General features: G+C 45.2%; 1 protein-coding gene across 2 annotated transcripts in view; it reads left to right on the top strand.

Annotated features, from left to right (window-relative positions):
* Positions 1–206: 206 nt before the first annotated feature.
* Positions 207–21,161, top strand: part of LOC109885249 (phytanoyl-CoA hydroxylase-interacting protein-like) — a 32,151-nt gene continuing 11,196 nt past the window's right edge. Inside the window, exons 1-2 of one of the 2 annotated variants that reach the window (XM_031820238.1) lie at positions 207–620; positions 8,621–8,817. In XM_031820238.1, the coding sequence (XP_031676098.1) occupies positions 515–620; positions 8,621–8,817 (303 nt within the window). In that variant the 5' untranslated portion in view covers positions 207–514. The remainder of the gene's footprint in view (positions 621–8,620; positions 8,818–21,161) is intronic. The other variant, XM_031820237.1, reaches the window with a different exon arrangement.

Raw genomic sequence — 21,161 nt, 5'->3', positions numbered from 1 at the left:
TTTACTGGCCTTGTCCTTTATTTGTGATGAAAATAGAGATGAACGTGATGAAAAGGCTACAGAGGTTTCATAGGAGCTGCGACACAGGGCGCAGCAGAGTAATCTGGTTACATCAACCGTCATTTAATTCATTTTTTTCTGCTAATCCCTGCTCTATGTTCTCTGCCCTGAGGCTGAATAAACACACGTGGCTGGCCTGTTACATCAGTAACACATTAATAATTCAATAACGTGTCTAATAGATAATGTCATGTTCCCTCCTTTTTCTCCATTTCTTTCCGTTTATCCACTGCGTCTCAGCGGGGACCGTTTGTCCAAGTAGTGCCGTGCCATGCTGCCGTGCCATGCTGCTTGAGTACTGGAAGGGGACCCGAGAGGGGCAGGGGAGGGGATCAGAGGAGGAAGGGAGGGGAGGAGGGGCGGGGAGCACTGAGCACAGCGAGTGACTGGACTGTGTATTGAAGGTGAAGATCAGCACCACGAAGAGACAACAGTAGGAGACGTTGTAAAGGCCATGGAGGATCCGCGTGTGGACGACAGCACCAGCAGCCCTGTCAGCCGTTGTGACGACATGATGAAGAACCTGAACCTGGACTTGATACAGCCGAGTGACAGGGAAGGTAAGTACCGGACCCCGGAGGGCAGCAGGGCCACGGCTGAAGGAGCGCTGTGTAGCCTGCATTGGTCAAATCAAACTTTATTTGTCACTTGACCCTGCTGCCCTTACCGTGAAATGCTGACTTACAAGCCCTTAACCAACAGTGCAGTTCAAGAAGAGATAAGAAAATATTTACCAAATAAACTAAATAAAAAAATAACACAATAACATAACAATAAGAGGCTATATACAGGGGGGTACTGGTACTGAGTCAATGTGGAGGCTATATACAGGGGGGTACCGGTACTGAGTCAATGTGGAGGCTATATACAGGGGGTACCGGTACTGAGTCAATCTGGAGGCTATATACAGGGGGGTACCGGTACTGAGTCAATGTGGAGGCTATATACAGGGGGTACTGGTACAGAGTCAATGTGGAGGCTATATACAGGGGGGTACCGGTACTGAGTCAATGTGGAGGCTATATACAGGGGGTACTGGTACAGAGTCAATGTGGAGGCTATATACAGGGGGGTACCGGTACTGAGTCAATGTGGAGGCTATATACAGGGGGTACCGGCACAGAGTCAATGTGGAGGCTATATACAGGGGGGTACCGGTACTGAGTCAATGTGGAGGCTATATACAGGGGGTACCGGTACTGAGTCAATGTGGAGGCTATATACAGGGGGTACCGGTACTGAGTCAATGTGGAGGCTATATACAGGGGGTACCGGTACTGAGTCAATGTGGAGGCTATATACATGGGGGTACCGGTACTGAGTCAATCTGGAGGCTATATACAGGGTGCACCGGTACTGAGTCAATCTGGAGGCTATATACAGGGGGGTACCGGTACAGAGTCAATGTGGAGGCTATATACAGGGGGTACTGGTACAGAGTCAATGTGGAGGCTATATACAGGGGGTACCGGTACAGAGTCAATGTGGAGGCTATATACAGGGGGTACTGGTACAGAGTCAATGTGGAGGCTATATACAGGAGGTACTGGTACAGAGTCAATGTGGAGGCTATATACAGGGGGTACTGGTACAGAGTCAATGTGGAGGCTATATACAGGGGGTACCGGTACAGAGTCAATGTGGAGGCTATATACAGGGGGTACCGGTACAGAGTCAATGTGGAGACTATATACAGGGGGTACTGGTACAGAGTCAATGTGGAGGCTATATACAGGGGGTACTGGTACAGAGTCAATGTGGAGGCTATATACAGGGGGTACCGGTACAGAGTCAATGTGGAGGCTATATACAGGGGGTACCGGTACAGAGTCAATGTGGAGGCTATATACAGGGGGTACCGGTACAGAGTCAATGTGGAGGCTATATACAGGGGGTACTGGTACAGAGTCAATGTGGAGGCTATATACAGGGGGTACCGGAACAGAGTCAATGTGGAGGCTATATACAGGGGGTACTGGTACAGAGTCAATGTGGAGGCTATATACAGGGGGGTACTGGTACAGAGTCAATGTGCGGGGGCACCGGTTAGTCGAGGTATTATGTACATGTAGGTAGAGTTATTAAAGTGACTATACACAGATAATGAGAGAGAGTAGCATAAATGGGAGGGGGGAGGGGGGGGTAGAAGCTGTTTAGAAGCCTTGACCAATGTTGTGCCCTCTTCACAACTGTCTTGGTGAGTTTGGACCATTCTACTTTGTTGTTGATGTGGACACCAAGGAACTTGAACCTCTCAACCTGCTCCACTACAGCCCCCTCGATGAGAATGGGGGCGTGCTCGGTCCTCCTTTTCCTGTAGTCCACAATCATCTCCTTTGTCTTGATCATGTTGAGGAAGAGTTTGTTGTCCTGGCACCACACAGCCAGGTCTCTGACCATCTCCCTATAGGCTGTCTCATCGTTGTCGGTGATCAGACCTACCACTGTTGTGTCATCGTCAAACTTAATGATGGTGTTGGAGTCGTGCCTGGCCGTGCAGTCATGAGTGAACAGGGAGTACAGGAGGGGACTGAGCACGCACCCATGAGGAGCCCCTGTGTTGAGGATCAGCGTGGCGGATGTGTTGTTACCTACCCTTACCACCTGGGGATGGCCTGTCAGGAAGTCTAGGATCCAGTTGCAGAGGGAGGTGTTAAGTCCCAGGGTCCTTAGCTTATTGATGAGCTTTGAGGACGCTATGGTGTTGAATGCTGAGCTGTAGTCAATGAACAGCATTCTCACGTAGGTGTTCCTTTTGTTCAGGTGGGAAAGGGCAGTGTGGAGTGCAATAGAGATTGCATAATCTGTGGATCTTTTAGGGCGGTATGCAAATTAGAGTGGGTCTAGGGTTTCTGGGATAATGGTGTTGATGTGAGCCATGACCAGCCTTTCAAAGCACTTCAAGCTACAGACGTGAGTGCTACGTGTCTGTAGTCATTTAGGCAGGTTGCCTTTGTGTTCTTGGGCACAGGGACTATGGTGGTGTGCTTGAAACATGTTGGTATTACAGACTAGGTCAGGGAGAGGTTGAAAAGGTCAGTGAAGACACTTGCCAGTTGGTCAGCGCATGCTCGGAGTACACGTCCTGGTAATCCGTCTGGCCCTGTGGCCTTGTGAATGTTGACCTGTAATAAGTCTAGGTCTTATTCACGTCAGCTACGGAGAGCGTGGTCACATGGTCGTCCGGAACAAATCAAATCAAATTGTATTTGTCACATGCGCCGAATACAATAGGTATTGTACAGTGAAATGCTTACTTACAAGCCCTTAACCAACAATGCAGTTTTAAGAAAATACCCCCCAAAAAGTAAGAGATAAGAATAACAAATAATTCAAGAGCAGTAGTAAATAACAATAGCGTGGCTATATACAGGGGGTATATAGTCTGGGTAGCCATTAGTCTGGGTTGCCATTTTGATTAGCTGTTCATGAGTCTTATGGCTTGGGGGTAGAAGCTGTTTAGAAGCCTCTTTTACCTAGACTTGGTGCTCCGGTACCGTTTGCAGTGCGGTAGCAGAGAGAGCAGTCTATGACTAGGGTGGCTTGGAGTCTTTGACAATTTTTAGGGCCTTCCTCTGACAATGCCTGGTATAGAGGTCCAGGATGGCAGGAAGCTTAGCCCCGGTGATGTACTGGGCCGTATGCACTACCCTCTGTAGTGCCTTGTGGTTGGAGGCCGAGCAGTTTCCATACCAGGCAGAGATGCATCCCGTCAGGATGCTGGTTCTCTCATGCATGTTTCAGTGTTATTTGCCTCGAAGCGAGCATAGAAGTAGTTTAGCTCGCCTGGTAGGCTCGTGTCATTGGGCAGCTCACGGCTGTGCTTCGCTTTGTAGTCTGTAATGGTTTGCAAGCCCTGCCACATCCGACGAGCGTTGGAGCCGGTTTAGTACAATTTGATCTTAGTCCTGTATTGACACTTTGTCACGGGATACTAGGAGTGGTGGGTTGGAATCAGGCGCAGAGAGCAGGGTTTAGTATATCGTGATTTATTCTCCGGCCCAAAAACGGTCACGCCAACATACAGGGCGCATAGAACAGACCAGCCCAAACACAGGACCAAACAGTCCGGAGAATACACACATGAAAACCACAATCCAAAAGAGTAACAAAAACAATCCCGCACAAAACAAGGGCGGGACAACCTACTACATATAGGGAAGCTAATTAAACTAAAATACACACAGGTGAAACTAATAAGACAAAACCAACAGACAAACGAAAAAGGGATCGGTAGCGGCTAGTAGGACGGTGACGACGACCGCCGAGCACCGCCCGAACAGGCAGGGGAACCAACTTCGGCGGAAGTCGTGACACACTTTGCCTGTTTGATGGTTCGTCAGAGGGCATAGCGGGATTTCTTATCAGCTTCCTTATTAGAGTCCCGCTCCTTGATAACGGCAGCTCTAGCCTTTTGCTCAGTACGATTGTTGCCTGTAATCCATGGCTTCTGGTTGGGGTATGTACGTACAGTCACTGTGGGGACAACGTCATCGATGCACTTATTGATGAAGGCAATGACTGAGGTGGTATACTCCTCAATGCCATCGGAAGAATCCCGGAACATATTCCAGTGTGCTAGCAAAAATTCTTGTAGCTTAGCATCTGCTTCATCTGACTACTTTTTTATTGACCGAGTCACTGGTACTTCCTGCTTGAATTTCTGCTTGTAAACAGGAACCAGGAGGATAGAATTATGGTCAGATTTGCCAAATGGAGGATGAGAGAGAGCTTGTACCCATCTCTGTGTGGAGTAATGGTGGTCTTGAGGTTTTTTCCCTCTGGTTGCACATTTAACATCCTGATAGAAATTTGGTAAAACAGATTTAAGTTTCCCTGCATTAAAGTCCCCGGCATCTGGATAAGCTTTTTCCTGTTTGCTTATCAAATCAAATCAAATCAAATCAAATTTATTTATATAGCCCTTCGTACATCAGCTGATATCTCAAAGTGCTGTACAGAAACCCAGCCTAAAACCCCAAACAGCAAGCAATGCAGGTGTAGAAGCACGGTATTGCGCTTATGGCGCAATACATTTCATTGAGTCCAGTCTTAGTGCCAGCATTGGTCTGTTGTGGTATGTAGATGAAAAATACAGATGAAAACTATCTATGTAGATAGTGTGATCTACAGCTTATCATGAGATAATCTACCTCAGGTGCGCAAAACCTCAAGACTTCCTTAGATATCGTGCACCAGCTGTTGTTTACATATATGCATTGTGCTCCACCCCTTGTCTTACCAGACGCCGCTGTTCTACCCTGCCCATACAGCGTATAACCAGCCAGCTGTATGTTGATAATGTCGTCGTTCAGCCATGAATCCATGAAGCATAAGATATTACAGTTTTTAATGTCCCCTTGGTAGTTTAATCTTCCTTGTAAGTCGTCGATTTTATTTTCCAATGATTGCACGTTAGCTAGTAGAACGGATGGCAGGGGGGTTTATTCGATCGCCTACGAATCCTCAGAAGGCAGCCTGCCCTCCATCCTCTTTTTCTCCCTCGTCTCTTCACACAAATGACAGGGATTTGGGCCTGTTCCCGGGAAAGAAGTATGTCGTTCACGTCGGGCTTGTCGGACTCGTGAAATCACTGTTCTGATGTCCAGAAGTTATTTTCGGTCATAAGCGGCAGTAGCAACATTATGTACAAAATACGTTTTTTTTAAAACACAATCAGTTAGGATATAAAACATCTGCCATCTTCTCTGGCGCCGTCTTTAGTAGTAGTAGTGATAGTCAAGGTGTCTCATCAGGAAATTGAGTCTATCATAGTTCATGTGGGATTCAATGAGATTATGAAGGGCAGTTCAGAACAGCTGAAGATTGATTTTAAAGAACTTATTGGGTCTCTACTTGACACCAACAAACGCCCCATAATATCTGTCCTCTGCCCTCCCTAAATGGTGGCATTGAACGGTTCAGCAGACTTTTATCCCTCCATAACTGGCTACCAGACTATTTCAGCTCTGTGGGTGGAACATTTATTGACAATTTTGATACCTTCTGGAAACAAAGCTTGTATTATGAGGAGGATGGGATCCACCCAAATCATTTGGGTTCCTTTCACAGCATTATAAGGATGCGTTGAGACAATGACTTATCAATGACCCAAGCCCAGCTCATTGAATCCCTACCATTGTGTCGCTGAGTTGTCATAATGCTTCAGTAAATGTACATTATCCCAGGGGCGTTGGAAGACACAATGTAAGTAACCTAATTTATGTCCCTCTAACTACCCTGAATGCCTCTGCTGATCCTACAACTATTGTATGAAGTAATCATGCGTCTTTGACGAGAGTTATACTGTTAGCACTGAGGCGGTTTGCCTTAGCAGGAAATCCACTGTGTGCAGCTTACCCTGCACTAACATAAATAACCTGAGCATGTCTACCTCTGCTAAGCTTCCCAGTAAAGCAATAAAAACAATCAGGCATCCCAGAAAAGTGTTGAAAATAGCCCACATTAACATATGTAGCTTCATTTTTACATTTTTTATTTAACTAGGAAAGTCTGTTAAGAACAAATTATTATTTACAATGACGGCCTACTCCGGCCAAACCCGGACGACGCAGGGCCAATTGCCCGCCGCCTGATGGGACTCCTAATCACATCCGGATGTGAGGCAACCAGTTAAGAAACAAGGTTCATGAAATCAATAATTTGCTAGTAACAGATGACATTCATATTCTGACCATCTCTGAAACTCACGTAGATGTTAAAGTGATAGCAATACATGGTTATAAGATCTACAGTAAAGACAGAAATGCCAAAGGTGGAGGTGTGGCCATTTATATTCAGAACCACATACCTGTAAAGCTTAGAGAGGATCTCATGTAAAATACTGTTGAAGTAATATGGCTACAGGTTCATCTGCCTCACCTAAAGACCATTCTGGTGGGAAACTGCTATAGACCACCAAGTGCTAACAGTCAGTATCTGGACAACATGTGTGAAATGCTTGATAATGTTTTTTTAAATATTTTTTATTTCACCTTTGTTTAACCAGGTAGGCTAGTTGAGAACACCTTTATTTAACCAGGTAGGCTAGTTGAGAACACCTTTATTTAACCAGGTAGGCTAGTTGAGAACACCTTTATTTAACCAGGTAGGCTAGTTGAGAACACCTTTATTTAACCAGGTAGGCTAGTTGAGAACACCTTTATTTAACCAGGTAGGCTAGTTGAGAACACCTTTATTTAACCAGGTAGGCTAGTTGAGAACACCTTTATTTAACCAGGTAGGCTAGTTGAGAACACCTTTATTTAACCAGGTAGGCTAGTTGAGAACACCTTTATTTAACCAGGGAGGCTAGTTGAGAACACCTTTATTTAACCAGGTAGGCCAGTTGAGAACACCTTTATTTAACCAGGTAGGCTAGTTGAGAACACCTTTATTTAACCAGGTAGGCTAGTTGAGAACACCTTTATTTAACCAGGTAGGCTAGTTGAGAACAAGTTCTCATTTACAACTGCGACCTGGCCAAGATAAAGCATAGCAGTGTGAACAGACAACACAGAGTTACACATGGGAATAGCAAACACTCCTTTACACCCCAGTATCTCTACTTGCACATTCATCTTCTGCACATCTACCATTCCAGTGTTTAATTGCTATATTGTAATTACTTCACCACCATGGCCTATGTATTGCCTTAACTCTCTTATCTTATCTCATACCTAATTTGCACTCACTGTATATAGACTTTGTTTTGTTTTCTCTTGTTCTACTGTATTATTGACTATGTTTTGTTTGTTCCATGTGCAACTCTGTGTTGTTGTCTGTGTCACAATGCTTTGCTTTATCTTGGCCAGGTCGCAGTTGTAAATGAGAACTTGTTCTCAACTAGCCTACCTGGTTAAATAAAGGTGTTCTCAACTAGCCTACCTGGTTAAATAAAGGTGTTCTCAACTAGCCACCTGGTTAAATAAAGGTGTTCTCAACTAGCCTACCTGGTTAAATAAAGGTGTTACCCCATACCATTCTGTTACTACATACCACTTACAGTGTTACTACATACCACTTACAGTAGGCTATACCCCATACCATTATGTTACAACATACCACTTACAGTAGGCTATACCCCATACCATTCTGTTACAACATACCACTTACAGTGAGCTATACCCCATACCATTCTGTTACAACATACCATTTACAGTTGGCAATAACCCATACCATTCTGTTACTACATACCATTTACAGTGAGCTATACCCCATACCATTCTGTTACTACATACCACTTACAGTGAGCTATACCCCATACCATTCTGTTACTATTGTTACGTCTGCCCCTGCCACGCCCTCTACTTCTCATCCTGTGTTTCCCTATCCTGCCGCCACTCCCCCAGGGTTCTCTCTCTCTCTCTCTCTCTCTCTCTCTCTCTCTCTCTCTGTGTTGGTGTATCTGACTGTGTGAGTGGAGACAGGTGTGCTGGAGGCAGAGCAGATCCCCAACGCTGCAACCTGTAAGCATGTTGATCTCCTCTCACTCTCTCTAATGCCTTTATTGATTTATTTACTATTTGTTGCCTGTGTTGTCTACTTCCTGTGTTGGCAGGAGACAACTCTCAGGACAGCAGCATCGCGGAAAAGGAGGATCTTCCTGTTCCTCAGAACGTCAAGATCACCAACATCACCTGTGACTCCTTCAAGATCAACTGGGACATGGACTGTAGAGCCAAGGACCACATCACTAACTACTTCATAGACCTCAACAAGAAGGAGCACAATAACTCCAACAAGTTCAAACACAAGGTTAGATACAGTCCATCATATAGTTCAAACACAAGGTTAGATACAGTACATTATACAGTACATTGTTCAGACATCCTTCAGGGCTGTACGGTAATGTACAGTTGAAGTCGGAAGTTTACATACACCTTAGCCAAATACATTTAAACTCAGTTTTTCACAATTTCTGACATTTAATCCTAGTAAAACATTCCCTGTCTTAGGTCAGTTAGGATCACCACTTTATTTTAAGAATGTGACATGTCAGATAGTAGAGAGAATGATTTATTTCAGCTTTTATTTCTTTCATCACATTCCCAGTGGGTCATAGGTTTACATACACCCAATTAGTATTTAGTATTTCCTTTAAATTGTTTAACTTGGGTCAAACGGTTCAGGTAGCCTTCCACAAGCTTCCCACAATAAGTTGTGTGAATTTTGGCCCATTCCTCCTGACAGAGCTGGTGTAACCGAGTCAGGTTTGTAGGCCTCCATGTTCACAAACACTTTTTCAGTTCTGCCCACAAATTGTCTATGGGATTGAGGTCAGTGCTTTGTGATGGCCATGCCAATACCTTGACTTTGTTGTCCTTAGGCCATTTTGGAAGTATGCTTGGGGTCATTGTCCATTTGGAAGACCCATTTGTGACCAAGCTTTAACTTCCTGACTGATGTCTTGAGATGTTGCTTCAATATATCCACATAATTTTCCTACCTCATGATGCCATCTATTTTTGTGAAGTGCACCAGTCCCTCCTGCAGCAAAGTACCCCCACAACATGATGCTGCCACCCCCGTGTTTCACAGCTGGGATGGTGTTCTTCGGCTTGCAAGCCTCCCCCTTTTTCCTCCAAACATTACAATGGTCATTATGGCCAAATTTTTGTTTCATCAGACGAGAGGACATTTCTCCAAAAAGTGCAACCTTTGTCCCCATGTGCAGTTGCAAACCGTAGTCTGGCTTTTTTATGGTGGTTTTGGAGCAGTGGCTTCTTCCTTGCTGAGTGGCCTTTCAGGTTATGTCGATATAGGACTCATTTTACTGTAGATATAGATACTTTTGTACCTGTTTCTTCCAGCATCTTCACAAGGTCCTTTGCTGTTGTTCTGGGATTGATTTGCACTTTTCGCACCAAAGTACGCTCATCTCTAGGAGACAGAACGCGTCTCCTCCCTGAGCGGTATGACGGCTGCGTGGTCCCATGTTGTTTATACTTCCGTACTATCGTTTGTACAGTTGAACATGGTACCTTCAGACGTTTGGAAATTGCTCCCAAGGATGAACCAGACTTGTGGAGGTCTACAATTATTTTTCTGTGGTCTTGACTGATTTCTTTACATTTTCCCATGATGTCAAGCAGAGGCACTGAGTTTGAAGGTAGGCCTTGAAATACATCCACAAATACACCTCCAATTGACTCAAATTATGTCAATTAGCCTATCAAAAGCTTCTAAAGCCATGACATAATTTTCTGGAATTTCCCAAGCTGTTTAAAGGCACATTCAACTTAGTGTATGTAAACTTCTGACTCACTGGAATTGTGATACAATGAATTATAAGTTAAATAATCTGTCTGTAAACAATTGTTGGAAAAATTGCTTGTGTCATGCACAAAGTAGATGTCCTAACCGACTTGCCAAAAATATAGTTTGTTAACAAGAAACGTGTGCAGTGGTTGAAAAACGAGTTTCAATGACTCCAACCTAAGTGTATGTAAACTTCTGTCTTCAACTGTATGTGTATGTAACACTATCCCTAATAGAACACTGACCTTTGGGTTCTGCCATCACTGATTTGATATATCCCTAATAGAACTCTGACCTTTGGGTTCTGCTCTCACTGATTTGATATATCCCTAATAGAACTCTGACCTTTGGGTTCTGCTCTCAATGATTTGATATATCCCTAATAGAACTCTGACCTTTGGGTTCTGCTCTCAATGATTTGATATATCCCTAATAGAACACTGACCTTTGGGTTCTGCTCTCAATGATTTGATATATCCCTAATAGAACTCTGACCTTTGGGTTCTGCTCTCACTGATTTGATATATCCCTAATAGAACTCTGACCTTTGGGTTCTGCCATCACTGATTTGATGGGGTAGATCATCTGTTAATCCCTTAAGCCTTCAGTAGCATTTCTGAGCCTGACTACAGGGTAGAGGCTAGTGGATAGTGTGTAGTGGGAAATCGCTAAGACTGTAGATGCTAGTGGATAGTGGGAAATAGCTAAGATTGTAGAGGCTAGTGGATAGTGCGTAGTGGGTAATAGCTAACACTGTAGTGGCTAGTGGATAGTGCGTAGTGGGTAACAGCTAAGACTGTAGTGGCTAGTGGATAGTGCATAGTGGGTAATAGCTAAGACTTGTCACGACTTCTACCGAAGTCGGTTCCTCTCCTTGTTTTTTGCGGTGTTCGTCTGTCGACGTCACCGGTCTTCTAGCCATCGCCAATCCATTTTTCATGTTCCATTTGTTTTGTCTTGTTTTCACACACACCTGGTTTCAATTCCCTAATTACATGTTGTTTATGTTCCCTCTGTTTCCCCCATGTCCTTGTCAGGAATAGTTTATTGTAAGTTCTTGTGCTATGTGTGACTGGTGCGCTACGGGTTTAGTACCCATGTGTTTGCTGTTTATGTTCCCTCTGTTTCCCCCATGTCCTTGTCAGGAATAGTTTATTGTAAGTTCTTGTGCTATGTGTGACTGGTGCGCTACGGGTTTAGTACCCATGTGTTTGCTGTTTATGTTCCCTCTGTTTCCCCCATGTCCTTGTCAGGAATAGTTTATTGTAAGTTCTTGTGCTATGTGTGACTGGTGCGCTACGGGTTTAGTACCAATGTGTTTGCTGTTTATGTTCCCTCTGTTTCCCCCATGTCCTTGTCAGGAATAGTTTATTGTAAGTTCTTGTGCTATGTGTGACTGGTGCGCTACGGGTTTAGTACCCATGTGTTTGCTGTTTATGTTCCCTCTGTTTCCCCCATGTCCTTGTCAGGAATAGTTTATTGTAAGTTCTTGTGCTATGTGTGACTGGTGCGCTACGGGTTTAGTACCAATGTGTTTGCTGTTTATGTTCCCTCTGTTTCCCCCATGTCCTTGTCAGGAATAGTTTATTGTAAGTTCTTGTGCTATGTGTGACTGGTGCGCTACGGGTTTAGTACCCATGTGTTTGCTGTTTATGTTCCCTCTGTTTCCCCCATGTCCTTGTCAGGAATAGTTTATTGTAAGTTCTTGTGCTATGTGTGACTGGTGCGCTACGGGTTTAGTACCCATGTGTTTGCTGTTTATGTTCCCTCTGTTTCCCCCATGTCCTTGTCAGGAATAGTTTATTGTAAGTTCTTGTGCTATGTGTGACTGGTGCGCTACGGGTTTAGTACCCATGTGTTTGCTGTTTATGTTCCCTCTGTTTCCCCCATGTCCTTGTCAGGAATAGTTTATTGTAAGTTCTTGTGCTATGTGTGACTGGTGCGCTACGGGTTTAGTACCAATGTGTTTGCTGTTTATGTTCCCTCTGTTTCCCCCATGTCCTTGTCAGGAATAGTTTATTGTAAGTTCTTGTGCTATGTGTGACTGGTGCGCTACGGGTTTAGTACCAATGTGTTTGCTGTTTATGTTCCCTCTGTTTCCCCCATGTCCTTGTCAGGAATAGTTTATTGTAAGTTCTTGTGCTATGTGTGACTGGTGCGCTACGGGTTTAGTACCCATGTGTTTGCTGTTTATGTTCCCTCTGTTTCCCCCATGTCCTTGTCAGGAATAGTTTATTGTAAGTTCTTGTGCTATGTGTGACTGGTGCGCTACGGGTTTAGTACCCATGTGTTTGCTGTTTATGTTCCCTCTGTTTCCCCCATGTCCTTGTCAGGAATAGTTTATTGTAAGTTCTTGTGCTATGTGTGACTGGTGCGCTACGGGTTTAGTACCCATGTGTTTGCTGTTTATGTTCCCTCTGTTTCCCCCATGTCCTTGTCAGGAATAGTTTATTGTAAGTTCTTGTGCTATGTGTGACTGGTGCGCTACGGGTTTAGTACCCATGTGTTTGCTGTTTATGTTCCCTCTGTTTCCCCCATGTCCTTGTCAGGAATAGTTTATTGTAAGTTCTTGTGCTATGTGTGACTGGTGCGCTACGGGTTTAGTACCCATGTGTTTGCTGTTTATGTTCCCTCTGTTTCCCCCATGTCCTTGTCAGGAATAGTTTATTGTAAGTTCTTGTGCTATGTGTGACTGGTGCGCTACGGGTTTAGTACCCATGTGTTTGCTGTTTATGTTCCCTCTGTTTCCCCCATGTCCTTGTCAGGAATAGTTTATTGTAAGTTCTTGTGCTATGTGTGACTGGTGCGCTACGGGTTTAGTACCCATGTGTTTGCTGTTTATGTTCCCTCTGTTTCCCCCATGTCCTTGTCAGGAATAGTTTATTGTAAGTTCTTGTGCTATGTGTGACTGGTGCGCTACGGGTTTAGTACCCATGTGTTTGCTGTTTATGTTCCCTCTGTTTCCCCCATGTCCTTGTCAGGAATAGTTTATTGTAAGTTCTTGTGCTATGTGTGACTGGTGCGCTACGGGTTTAGTACCCATGTGTTTGCTGTTTATGTTCCCTCTGTTTCCCCCATGTCCTTGTCAGGAATAGTTTATTGTAAGTTCTTGTGCTATGTGTGACTGGTGCGCTACGGGTTTAGTACCCATGTGTTTGCTGTTTATGTTCCCTCTGTTTCCCCCATGTCCTTGTCAGGAATAGTTTATTGTAAGTTCTTGTGCTATGTGTGACTGGTGCGCTACGGGTTTAGTACCCATGTGTTTGCTGTTTATGTTCCCTCTGTTTCCCCCATGTCCTTGTCAGGAATAGTTTATTGTAAGTTCTTGTGCTATGTGTGACTGGTGCGCTACGGGTTTAGTACCCATGTGTTTGCTGTTTATGTTCCCTCTGTTTCTCCCATGTCCTTGTCAGGAATAGTTTATTGTAAGTTCTTGTGCTATGTGTGACTGGTGCGCTACGGGTTTAGTACCCATGTGTTTGCTGTTTATGTTCCCTCTGTTTCCCCCATGTCCTTGTCAGGAATAGTTTATTGTAAGTTCTTGTGCTATGTGTGACTGGTGCGCTACGGGTTTAGTACCCATGTGTTTGCTGTTTATGTTCCCTCTGTTTCCCCCATGTCCTTGTCAGGAATAGTTTATTGTAAGTTCTTGTGCTATGTGTGACTGGTGCGCTACGGGTTTAGTACCCATGTGTTTGCTGTTTATGTTCCCTCTGTTTCCCCCATGTCCTTGTCAGGAATAGTTTATTGTAAGTTCTTGTGCTATGTGTGACTGGTGCGCTACGGGTTTAGTACCCATGTGTTTGCTGTTTATGTTCCCTCTGTTTCCCCCATGTCCTTGTCAGGAATAGTTTATTGTAAGTTCTTGTGCTATGTGTGACTGGTGCGCTACGGGTTTAGTACCCATGTGTTTGCTGTTTATGTTCCCTCTGTTTCCCCCATGTCCTTGTCAGGAATAGTTTATTGTAAGTTCTTGTGCTATGTGTGACTGGTGCGCTACGGGTTTAGTACCAATGTGTTTGCTGTTTATGTTCCCTCTGTTTCCCCCATGTCCTTGTCAGGAATAGTTTATTGTAAGTTCTTGTGCTATGTGTGACTGGTGCGCTACGGGTTTAGTACCCATGTGTTTGCTGTTTATGTTCCCTCTGTTTCCCCCATGTCCTTGTCAGGAATAGTTTATTGTAAGTTCTTGTGCTATGTGTGACTGGTGCGCTACGGGTTTAGTACCAATGTGTTTGCTGTTTATGTTCCCTCTGTTTCCCCCATGTCCTTGTCAGGAATAGTTTATTGTAAGTTCTTGTGCTATGTGTGACTGGTGCGCTACGGGTTTAGTACCCATGTGTTTGCTGTTTATGTTCCCTCTGTTTCCCCCATGTCCTTGTCAGGAATAGTTTATTGTAAGTTCTTGTGCTATGTGTGACTGGTGCGCTACGGGTTTAGTACCCATGTGTTTGCTGTTTATGTTCCCTCTGTTTCCCCCATGTCCTTGTCAGGAATAGTTTATTGTAAGTTCTTGTGCTATGTGTGACTGGTGCGCTACGGGTTTAGTACCCATGTGTTTGCTGTTTATGTTCCCTCTGTTTCCCCCATGTCCTTGTCAGGAATAGTTTATTGTAAGTTCTTGTGCTATGTGTGACTGGTGCGCTACGGGTTTAGTACCAATGTGTTTGCTGTTTATGTTCCCTCTGTTTCCCCCATGTCCTTGTCAGGAATAGTTTATTGTAAGTTCTTGTGCTATGTGTGACTGGTGCGCTACGGGTTTAGTACCAATGTGTTTGCTGTTTATGTTCCCTCTGTTTCCCCCATGTCCTTGTCAGGAATAGTTTATTGTAAGTTCTTGTGCTATGTGTGACTGGTGCGCTACGGGTTTAGTACCCATGTGTTTGCTGTTTATGTTCCCTCTGTTTCCCCCATGTCCTTGTCAGGAATAGTTTATTGTAAGTTCTTGTGCTATGTGTGACTGGTGCGCTACGGGTTTAGTACCCATGTGTTTGCTGTTTATGTTCCCTCTGTTTCCCCCATGTCCTTGTCAGGAATAGTTTATTGTAAGTTCTTGTGCTATGTGTGACTGGTGCGCTACGGGTTTAGTACCCATGTGTTTGCTGTTTATGTTCCCTCTGTTTCCCCCATGTCCTTGTCAGGAATAGTTTATTGTAAGTTCTTGTGCTATGTGTGACTGGTGCGCTACGGGTTTAGTACCCATGTGTTTGCTGTTTATGTTCCCTCTGTTTCCCCCATGTCCTTGTCAGGAATAGTTTATTGTAAGTTCTTGTGCTATGTGTGACTGGTGCGCTACGGGTTTAGTACCCATGTGTTTGCTGTTTATGTTCCCTCTGTTTCCCCCATGTCCTTGTCAGGAATAGTTTATTGTAAGTTCTTGTGCTATGTGTGACTGGTGCGCTACGGGTTTAGTACCCATGTGTTTGCTGTTTATGTTCCCTCTGTTTCCCCCATGTCCTTGTCAGGAATAGTTTATTGTAAGTTCTTGTGCTATGTGTGACTGGTGCGCTACGGGTTTAGTACCCATGTGTTTGCTGTTTATGTTCCCTCTGTTTCCCCCATGTCCTTGTCAGGAATAGTTTATTGTAAGTTCTTGTGCTATGTGTGACTGGTGCGCTACGGGTTTAGTACCCATGTGTTTGCTGTTTATGTTCCCTCTGTTTCCCCCATGTCCTTGTCAGGAATAGTTTATTGTAAGTTCTTGTGCTATGTGTGACTGGTGCGCTACGGGTTTAGTACCCATGTGTTTGCTGTTTATGTTCCCTCTGTTTCCCCCATGTCCTTGTCAGGAATAGTTTATTGTAAGTTCTTGTGCTATGTGTGACTGGTGCGCTACGGGTTTAGTACCCATGTGTTTGCTGTTTATGTTCCCTCTGTTTCCCCCATGTCCTTGTCAGGAATAGTTTATTGTAAGTTCTTGTGCTATGTGTGACTGGTGCGCTACGGGTTTAGTACCCATGTGTTTGCTGTTTATGTTCCCTCTGTTTCCCCCATGTCCTTGTCAGGAATAGTTTATTGTAAGTTCTTGTGCTATGTGTGACTGGTGCGCTACGGGTTTAGTACCCATGTGTTTGCTGTTTATGTTCCCTCTGTTTCCCCCATGTCCTTGTCAGGAATAGTTTATTGTAAGTTCTTGTGCTATGTGTGACTGGTGCGCTACGGGTTTAGTACCCATGTGTTTGCTGTTTATGTTCCCTCTGTTTCCCCCATGTCCTTGTCAGGAATAGTTTATTGTAAGTTCTTGTGCTATGTGTGACTGGTGCGCTACGGGTTTAGTACCCATGTGTTTGCTGTTTATGTTCCCTCTGTTTCCCCCATGTCCTTGTCAGGAATAGTTTATTGTAAGTTCTTGTGCTATGTGTGACTGGTGCGCTACGGGTTTAGTACCCATGTGTTTGCTGTTTATGTTCCCTCTGTTTCCCCCATGTCCTTGTCAGGAATAGTTTATTGTAAGTTCTTGTGCTATGTGTGACTGGTGCGCTACGGGTTTAGTACCCATGTGTTTGCTGTTTATGTTCCCTCTGTTTCCCCCATGTCCTTGTCAGGAATAGTTTATTGTAAGTTCTTGTGCTATGTGTGACTGGTGCGCTACGGGTTTAGTACCAATGTGTTTGCTGTTTATGTTCCCTCTGTTTCCCCCATGTCCTTGTCAGGAATAGTTTATTGTAAGTTCTTGTGCTATGTGTGACTGGTGCGCTACGGGTTTAGTACCCATGTGTTTGCTGTTTATGTTCCCTCTGTTTCCCCCATGTCCTTGTCAGGAATAGTTTATTGTAAGTTCTTGTGCTATGTGTGACTGGTGCGCTACGGGTTTAGTACCAATGTGTTTGCTGTTTATGTTCCCTCTGTTTCCCCCATGTCCTTGTCAGGAATAGTTTATTGTAAGTTCTTGTGCTATGTGTGACTGGTGCGCTACGGGTTTAGTACCCATGTGTTTGCTGTTTATGTTCCCTCTGTTTCCCCCATGTCCTTGTCAGGAATAGTTTATTGTAAGTTCTTGTGCTATGTGTGACTGGTGCGCTACGGGTTTAGTACCCATGTGTTTGCTGTTTATGTTCCCTCTGTTTCCCCCATGTCCTTGTCAGGAATAGTTTATTGTAAGTTCTTGTGCTATGTGTGACTGGTGCGCTACGGGTTTAGTACCCATGTGTTTGCTGTTTATGTTCCCTCTGTTTCCCCCATGTCCTTGTCAGGAATAGTTTATTGTAAGTTCTTGTGCTATGTGTGACTGGTGCGCTACGGGTTTAGTACCCATGTGTTTGCTGTTTATGTTCCCTCTGTTTCCCCCATGTCCTTGTCAGGAATAGTTTATTGTAAGTTCTTGTGCTATGTGTGACTGGTGCGCTACGGGTTTAGTACCCATGTGTTTGCTGTTTATGTTCCCTCTGTTTCCCCCATGTCCTTGTCAGGAATAGTTTATTGTAAGTTCTTGTGCTATGTGTGACTGGTGCGCTACGGGTTTAGTACCCATGTGTTTGCTGTTTATGTTCCCTCTGTTTCCCCCATGTCCTTGTCAGGAATAGTTTATTGTAAGTTCTTGTGCTATGTGTGACTGGTGCGCTACGGGTTTAGTACCCATGTGTTTGCTGTTTATGTTCCCTCTGTTTCCCCCATGTCCTTGTCAGGAATAGTTTATTGTAAGTTCTTGTGCTATGTGTGACTGGTGCGCTACGGGTTTAGTACCCATGTGTTTGCTGTTTATGTTCCCTCTGTTTCCCCCATGTCCTTGTCAGGAATAGTTTATTGTAAGTTCTTGTGCTATGTGTGACTGGTGCGCTACGGGTTTAGTACCCATGTGTTTGCTGTTTATGTTCCCTCTGTTTCCCCCATGTCCTTGTCAGGAATAGTTTATTGTAAGTTCTTGTGCTATGTGTGACTGGTGCGCTACGGGTTTAGTACCAATGTGTTTGCTGTTTATGTTCCCTCTGTTTCCCCCATGTCCTTGTCAGGAATAGTTTATTGTAAGTTCTTGTGCTATGTGTGACTGGTGCGCTACGGGTTTAGTACCCATGTGTTTGCTGTTTATGTTCCCTCTGTTTCCCCCATGTCCTTGTCAGGAATAGTTTATTGTAAGTTCTTGTGCTATGTGTGACTGGTGCGCTACGGGTTTAGTACCCATGTGTTTGCTGTTTATGTTCCCTCTGTTTCCCCCATGTCCTTGTCAGGAATAGTTTATTGTAAGTTCTTGTGCTATGTGTGACTGGTGCGCTACGGGTTTAGTACCCATGTGTTTGCTGTTTATGTTCCCTCTGTTTCCCCCATGTCCTTGTCAGGAATAGTTTATTGTAAGTTCTTGTGCTATGTGTGACTGGTGCGCTACGGGTTTAGTACCCATGTGTTTGCTGTTTATGTTCCCTCTGTTTCCCCCATGTCCTTGTCAGGAATAGTTTATTGTAAGTTCTTGTGCTATGTGTGACTGGTGCGCTACGGGTTTAGTACCCATGTGTTTGCTGTTAGTTTTATATATTAAACTGCTCCAGCTATTCAACAAGTTCTGCTCTCCTGCGTTTGACTTCCTTGCCACCAGTTACGCACCCCTTACACAATTCCCGACCTACTATGGAATCAGCAGGAACAGGTGCCCCTGGTATAGGGGTCGAGGAGCGCATCCAGGAGCAAGCAAAAGTAATCCACCATCTCGGCACCATCATGGATCAAGTTATCCAGACCCTGGACCGTTGGGAGAGACAGGGAGGTCCTCCAGCGCAGTGTACTTGGACGACTGTTGGCCTGTATGTCAAGGCTGAGAAATGCCTGTTCTTTCAGCAAGCCGTCTCTGTCCTAGGGTACCGCATTTCCACCTCAGGGGTGGAGATGGAGATTGACCGCATTTCAGCCGTGCGTAATTGGCCGACTCCCACCACGGTAAAGGAGGTGTAGTGGTTCTTAGGGTTTACCAATTACTACCGGAGATTTAAGGTGGGTCATGTTTTTCACCCGTTTTGTTTTCACCCTTTCGTACAGACCAGGCTCCCAGAACGTTAAGGCTGACGCACTGTCCCGGTTGTATGGGACAGAGTAGCGGTCCATGGATCCCACTCCCATACTCCCCCGCCTCTTGCTTGGTGGCGCCGGTAGTGTGGGAGCTGGACGCGGACATTGAGCGGGCATCACGTGCAGAGCCTGCTCCCCCTCAGTGTCCAGCTGAGCGTCTGTACGTTCCGTCTGCTGTCTGCGACCGGCTGATCTATTGGGGCCACACGTCACCCTCCTCTGGTCATCCTGGGATTGGTCGGACGGTGCGCTGTCTTAGTGGGAAGTACAGGTGGCCCACTTTGGCTAAATATGTGAGGGTTTATGTTTCCTCCTGCTCGGTGTGCGCCCAGCGTAAGGCTCCTAGGCACCTGCCCAGAGGTAAGTTTACAACCCTTACCCATTCCACAACGGCCGTGGTCGCACCTGTTGGTGGATTTCATAACCGATCTTCCACCTTCACAGGGTAACACCACGATCCTGGTCGTTGTGGATCATTTTTCAAAGTCCTGTCATCTCCTCCCTTTGACGGCCCTACAGACTGCGGAGGCCCTGTTTACACACGTCTTCCGGCACTATGGGGTGCCTGAGGATATAGTGTCTGATCGGGGTCCCCAGTTCACTTTGAGAGTCTGGAGGGCGTTCATGGAACGTCTGGGGGTCTCGGTCAGCCTTACCTCAGGTTTTCACCCCAAGAGAAACGGGCAGGTGGAGAGAGTTAACCAGGATGTGGGTAGGTTTCTGAGGTCTTATTGCCAGGACCGGCCTGGGAACTGGGCAGCGTTTGTGCCCTGGGCAGAGATGGCCCAGAACTCACTCCGCCACTCCTCCACTAACTTCTCTCCTTTCCAGTGTGTATTGGGGTATCAGCCGGTTCTGGCTCCTTGGCATCAGAGTCAGAACGAGGCTCCTGCGGTGGATGACTGGTTCTGGCGTTTCAGGATGTCTCCACTAAGCTGGTTGTCTGTCTCTGTGTTTCAGGATGTCCCCACTAAGCTGGTTGTCTGTCTCTGTGTTTCAGGATGTCTCCACTAAACTGGTTGTCTGTCTCTGTGTTTCCAGATGTCTCCACTAAACTGAGTGTCTCTATCTATTTTTCAGGATGTTCCTAATTAGCTGGCTGGTTGTCTTTCCCTGTGTTTCAGGATGTCTCCACTAAGCTGGTTGTCTGTCTCTGTGTTTCCAGATGTCTCCACTAAACTGAGTGTCTCTATCTATTTTTCAGGATGTTCCTAATTAGCTGGATGGTTGTCTTTCCCTGTGTTTCAGGATGTCCCCACTAAGCTGGTTGTATGCTTCTGTTTCAGGATGTCCCCACTAAGCTGGTTGTCTGTCCCTGTGTTTCAGGATGTCTCCACTAAGCTGGTTGTTTGTCTCTGTGTTTCAGGATGTCCCCACTAAGCTGGTTGTCTGTCTCTGTATTTCCAGATGTCTCCACTAAACTGAGTGTCTCTATCTATTTTTCAGGATGTCCCCACTAAGCTGGTTGTCTGTCCCTGTGTTTCAGGATGTCCCCACTAAGCTGGTTGTCTGTCTCTGTATTTCCAGATGTCTCCACTAAACTGAGTGTCTCTATCTATTTTTCAGGATGTCCCCACTAAGCTGGTTGTCTGTCCCTGTGTTTCAGGATGTCCCCACTAAGCTGGTTGTCTGTCCCTGTGTTTCAGGATGTCCCCACTAAGCTGGTTGTCTGTCTCTGTGTTTCAGGATGTCTCCACTAAGCTGGTTGTCTGTCTCTGTGTTTCAGGATGTCTCCACTAAGCTGGTTGTCTGTCCCTGTGTTTCAGGATGTCTCCACTAAGCTGGTTGTCTGTCTCTGTGTTTCAGGATGTCTCCACTAAGCTGGTTGTCTGTCCCTGTGTTTCAGG

Source organism: Oncorhynchus kisutch, unplaced genomic scaffold, assembly GCF_002021735.2.
Source record: "Oncorhynchus kisutch isolate 150728-3 unplaced genomic scaffold, Okis_V2 scaffold3147, whole genome shotgun sequence".
Lineage (NCBI taxonomy): Eukaryota > Metazoa > Chordata > Actinopteri > Salmoniformes > Salmonidae > Oncorhynchus > Oncorhynchus kisutch.
This window is presented reverse-complemented; position numbering and strand designations above follow the sequence as displayed.